Here is a 5,917-nt window from a genome sequence, read left to right on the forward strand (position 1 = left end):
AAAATTAAAGTTTGGTCAATTGAGTTACTAATAGATTAAGCAATATAATGATGTCATCACATGAGAAAATTCAAGATGAAATGTTAATCAAAAAGTACTAGTAATACTAGTTTAGTATTGAATGAAAATGTTGCCATTTATTATTTAATTAAAATAATGTATTTATTTACGATTTTATTTTTAAATTATTTATTTTCTATCATAGATTTTAGTCCAAAATTTATCGGAATAATGAAAAAAATCAGAAAGATTTTGTTTGAAAACAAAGCATAATGAAGAAGAATTTTTCTTCTTTTTATTTTTGGGTTTTTGAACGCTCTTAAAAATTTGGACTAAAACCTATAATAAAAGATAGTTTAGGTACTAAAATGAAAAATAAATTAGATACCAGAATTGGAAATCAGACATAATTCAAGGACTAAATCATGAATAAAACCTAAAATAATAAACATTTTAATTCTCAACACAAAATAATACTTAAAGAAACAAACAAAGCATATTTGTTATTATAATTTATCATGAAAAATAAAAAGCGATCAGTCCACGTGCAGTTTGACGTGCAGTTTGAAGCATAGTCACGTGCTGTCATGCTTGACCCAATTTTCCTAACTGCCCTCAACGGGGTCCTTCCTTTTCCCTTTTACATTAAAATAAAATTTATTAAATTGTAAAACATTCATTAATTTTAATTAACATGTTTAATAAAATTTTTCATTATTTTTAATATATTAAACGAAAGTATTTTTAAAAAAAATTTAAAATTATTTTTTTAAAACCCTAAATTTCAACACTCAACAGCTTAGTTTTGGGATGGGCCGTTCAACACTCAATAAAAAATTATTTATTTCTTAAAATAATTATTATAATGCTGTCAATTTTGAATGCCCACCAAAAATATATTTTCTTCTATATATTTCATCTGATTTACAAATTCAACCAATTTGGCTGTTATTTATTTATTTTACTATCCATCCATAAATAAATAAATGGGTTTTTTAAATATTATTATTTTAATAAGAGAAAACATTATTAATGCATATTAAATATATTAATTAATAACTTTTATGAGAACATGATTTTGGCCTTATTAATTATTTCATACTACATGATTTCCTATAAAAGATTTGGAATTAGATTAGAGTGGTTATTGTAATTAATTTTAAAATTTTTGATTTAAATCTCAACTTAAATTTATTTAACTAATTTAAAATTTATTTCACATTAAATTTTTCGAATCAAATTTAAATTCGGGTTTATTTTTGAGAAAAAATCAATCATGAAAAAAAGTAACTTTTAGGGTATAGATTCTTTTTTTTTTTTTTTTGATACAAACATATTTTTCCTTTATTTTTATTAAAATAAAAAATAAAAAAAGGGACAAAAAGACGATGAAAATGCTGGCAAAACCAGACAAACAAAAATCTAAAAAATACCATTTTCCAACCTGACATGATGGCAATCAAAGTAAATAATCAAAAGGGAAAGGGTAAAAAAGAGAAACACAATATCTTCCAACAGTGGCCAAAGGGGGAATAGTAATACGAATTCATGAAGTCTGCATTTGCCTATAAATTCCGGAAAACACCGCATCTGATTTCCCTCATCAACGGTTCTCTCTGCGAATTTCGGGGATCAAATACTCTTTCACAAAAAGGAGAGAATTTAAGTAATTAATTAACACAACTTTTTTTCGTTGTTGTTGAAAAAGCTCATCTTTTTTTTTTGATAGTTAGAGTGAGCAATGGCTAAGAATGTGGGAATTCTTGCTATGGATATCTACTTCCCTCCTACCTGTGTTCAACAGGTGAGACATCTCTTCCCTTTTTTTTCCTTTTAATTTCTTTGAGTTTTTGCGTTCTGGGTTTTGGTTGGGTAGCTGATTCAAGTGAGAAAAATGGGTCAAAGGTGGAATTTTTTTGGTTATTTATGGTGAATAAACTGATTGCCTCCAAATTTAATTTTCTTGGGTTTTTTTCTCTTGTTTCAAAATTTTTAATTTTATATCTGAAAAAGTTCATCTCATTTGAACTCTATAATTTGGTGAAGTCTAACTACAGTTAAAGTGTTATGTTTGATTCCTTACTGATTGATGTGAATATATGTACTAGCTTTATTCTTTACCTGGATCAATGGGTGTTAATTAGAATTTTCCCTACAAAAAAGTATTCTAGTTTTGCATGATCATATGGTTATGAATACTTGTTTTAGTTTATAGTAGAATGATGGCTTTTTATTTGATATGTTATTTATTCATAGATTAATGTAATATGAGATTAATTTTATGATATTCTTTTCTTTTTCCTATAAAACAGGAAGCATTGGAGGCTCATGATGGTGCTAGTAAGGGGAAATACACCATTGGACTTGGACAAGATTGCATGGCCTTTTGTACAGAAGTGGAAGATGTTATCTCTATGAGGTTACAAATTCTACATTTTATATCTACTCTTCTTATATGTTATTAGCATGACTTAATTCTGTTTTACAGTGTGTATATATAATGACTAAGATTTGCATTGTATGGATGGTTGAAATGAACACTTTCTTCGATTTTACTAATGGGGTTATGTTTGATCTGCAGTTTAACAGCTGTTACTTCACTCCTTGCAAAGTATAAGATTGATCCCAAACAAATTGGCCGTCTTGAAGTTGGTAGTGAGACTGTGATCGACAAGAGCAAGTCCATTAAGACCTTCTTGATGCAAATCTTTGAGGTACTCTTCCCCGATCATCACGATTTCTTATCTAGGATAGTTGTCCCTTGCTAGCTGCTAGCCATTATATGGGGTCATTTTGTCAATGGTGTTATATCTATCCGGTCGTTGTGACCTGAACTTTTTTCTTGGGAAAATCCATGGTCCAACCATGTTTTATTGCACCCATATCACTCGTAGATATCACCCTGTCCTGTTTGATTGCAGTTCTGTAAGGCGATTTTATTTCTTAGGACGAACTTTGGTGCAATTTATGGTCAAATGCATGTTCTTCACCTTATGCTCTTTTCTTTTGTTAAACAAGCAGAAATCTGGAAACACTGACATCGAAGGGGTTGACTCGACTAATGCATGCTATGGAGGGACTGCAGCTTTATTTAACTGTGTCAATTGGGTTGAAAGTAGTTCATGGGATGGACGATATGGTCTTGTTGTCTGTACTGACAGTGCGGTATGCTCGTTTCCTGTACTGTTACTGTGAAATTTCCCTATCTTTTTCTGGCTACGGTCTACAAGCGCTGGACTTTTGTTTTCAGGTCTATGCAGAAGGACCTGCCCGGCCTACTGGAGGAGCAGCAGCAATTGCTATGCTAATAGGGCCTGATGCTCCTATTGCTTTTGAAAGCAAATTACGTGGAAGTCATATGTCCCATGCCTACGACTTTTACAAGCCTAACCTTGCTAGTGAATATCCGGTAATGCAACTGAATTGCCCGTTAAGTTTTTCTACTTGTATGAGAAATAATTGTTCATATCATTGTCGTCATCAGAATTATGTATATGATGAAGTTCCCAGGACAAATTTCAAAAATGACTGTTTATAGCAATCATATAATTACATGATAATCAATTATGCTATTCTTGTTCGTTAAGAATTCTTGTTTCATTAAATGATTCTATCCATTGACATGCATGTCTAGGTTGTCGATGGGAAACTTTCTCAAACATGCTATCTCATGGCTCTCGATACTTGCTACAAATATTTCTGTCACAAGTAAGTCATTTTAGAAGTAATTGAAGTATTTTCTCTTTTTCCTTTTCAGCCGATATATTCTGTTTTCTTTATAAATGTGGAATTTAGACTAGTTATGCTCGGCTAAAGCCACTATGTGTCGCTGCAGGTATGAGAAACTAGAGGGCAAACAGTTCTCTCTTTCTGATGCTGCATACTTCGTATTCCATTCTCCGTATAACAAGGTAGCTAATTTGAGCGGTTATCGATAAATCAATAAATTTTCTTTCATTTAATAATGGGAATTTTGCAATATCTCTGATAACTTTGTCTGTTTCAACTGCTGCAGCTTGTGCAGAAAAGCTTTTCTCGTTTGTTGTTCAACGACTTCTTGAGGAATGCCAGGTTTTTTCCTTTTCTTTGACGAGTTCAAAGATTATACTTACCATATCATCTCTGTTCGGTGTTATTTACTCGGTTTACATAAATTTGTAGTTCTGTCGATGAAATTACCAAGGAAAAACTGGCTCCATTCTCAACTTTGACCGGTGACGAAAGCTACCAAAGCCGGGATCTTGAGAAGGTCTATTTTGAACTTTCATAACAATTCTAAGATTTGACATGATAGAACTTCATGCTGATACCGATCATTACCGTGCATTTGCAGGCATCCCAACAAGCTTCAAAGTGCCTTTATGATGCCAAGGTGCAACCAACTACCTTGATACCAAAGCAAGTTGGCAACATGTATACTGCATCTCTTTATGCTGCCTTTGCATCCCTTATTCACAACAAAAACAGTGAATTGGTAATTTATTGCATCTCTTTTCGAAAATAAAAATGAAAATCTTCAATCTCAGCTCTATTTCCATTCACATCTGATATATTTAATAACATGCAGGCAGGAAAGCGGGTGATTTTATTCTCTTACGGAAGTGGTTTAACTGCCACAATGTTTTCATTGCGATTCCATGAAGGTCAACACCCCTTTAGCCTATCGAACATTGTATCAGTGATGAATGTAGCCGGGAAATTGAAGTCAAGGCACGAGGTAAATCTTGCACTTCTGTTCTAGCCTGTATAAGAAGTACATGGTCATTATACCACCTTCATTGCCTGAGTTTTGGATTGTAACCGAGTTGTTTTCTGCAGTTTCCCCCTGAGAAGTTTGTTGAGACTATGAAGCTCATGGAGCATAGGTACGGAGCCAAGGATTTCGTGACAAGCAAAGACTGTAGCCTTTTGTCTCCCGGAACATACTACCTCACCGAAGTTGATTCCATGTACCGGAGATTCTACGCAAAGAAGGACGGGGACTTTGCTGCTTGCGATAATGGTTCCGTTGCCAACGGTCATTAGCGGACAGATTTATCATGCCCCCAATGCCATGAAGAAAGCATTTGTGTTAGATGTGTTTGTGAGTACCAAAATACTGGGTTCCTGTGAATGTTAAAAAAGCAAAAATAGTTTGATTCAGCATCAATTTCAGCTTAAATTTTCTTTTTTATTTTATTTTGTAATAAGTTATTTTTCTAGAGCCAGTTATGTTAAAACCCAAAGCTAGTTGGCAATCTCTTTGATGATAATATAAGATATTTTTATTTCAGCAGAGCTCCATAGTTGTAGGTTCAAGGGCTATATCTTGGTAATAAAAATATAGTGGTAATGTTTTTATGGGACCACTTAAGATTTCAGAATGAAAAAAAAAAATCAAGTGATTAAAACTCTGTAAAGGACTTTTCTGATACCATTCTGACACAACTCTGCAGATTTATTGGTGGAGAGTAGACCCTATCTGTGTTGTTGACAGCTGATGGTCACATGTTCATGGTCATCAAGGGGGACCCTCCACTTGTCATTCTTACACTTCCAACTCAGCTCCCATGCCATGTAAATTGTCTTAAACCAATGAAAAAAAACCGAATCCTCTCAGTATAATGAGAGTGCAATGTATCTTCAAAGAAAAGTGGGGTAATTCTATTCAAATTTTAGAAATGGCATTGTTGCGTTGAGGAAGAGGTTGCCATGAGCCTCCAAAAATTAATCTTTACAGGATACCTTAGTAAAAAAATTAAGTTAATTTTGTTCTCATAAATTTGATGATTATATCTCAATTTTGGTGGTGCATTTTAATATTTGAATATGAAAATTGTTTAATCATTAAACCCAACCATTAATACATGAAATAAAGCTTATTTATCCATCTCAGCCAATTAGCTCTTTCCATGTATAATATCATAATTGTCGGCCC

General features: G+C 32.8%; 1 protein-coding gene across 1 annotated transcript; it reads left to right on the forward strand.

The window, feature by feature from the left end:
• Nucleotides 1-1,590: 1,590 nt before the first annotated feature.
• Nucleotides 1,591-5,272, forward strand: LOC105789162 (hydroxymethylglutaryl-CoA synthase). The gene is made up of 12 exons (XM_012616423.2): nucleotides 1,591-1,804; nucleotides 2,313-2,419; nucleotides 2,582-2,714; nucleotides 3,022-3,165; nucleotides 3,251-3,409; nucleotides 3,635-3,708; nucleotides 3,836-3,911; nucleotides 4,016-4,071; nucleotides 4,162-4,249; nucleotides 4,334-4,474; nucleotides 4,568-4,717; nucleotides 4,819-5,272. The coding sequence occupies exons 1-12, from the start codon at nucleotides 1,742-1,744 to the stop codon at nucleotides 5,023-5,025; spliced, it is 1,398 nt and encodes a 465-aa protein (XP_012471877.1). The 5' UTR covers nucleotides 1,591-1,741; the 3' UTR covers nucleotides 5,026-5,272.
• The last annotated feature ends 645 nt before the right edge of the window (nucleotides 5,273-5,917 follow it).

The sequence above is a fragment of the Gossypium raimondii genome, chromosome 2, assembly GCF_025698545.1.
Source record: "Gossypium raimondii isolate GPD5lz chromosome 2, ASM2569854v1, whole genome shotgun sequence".
In the NCBI taxonomy this organism is placed as follows: Eukaryota; Viridiplantae; Streptophyta; class Magnoliopsida; order Malvales; family Malvaceae; genus Gossypium; species Gossypium raimondii.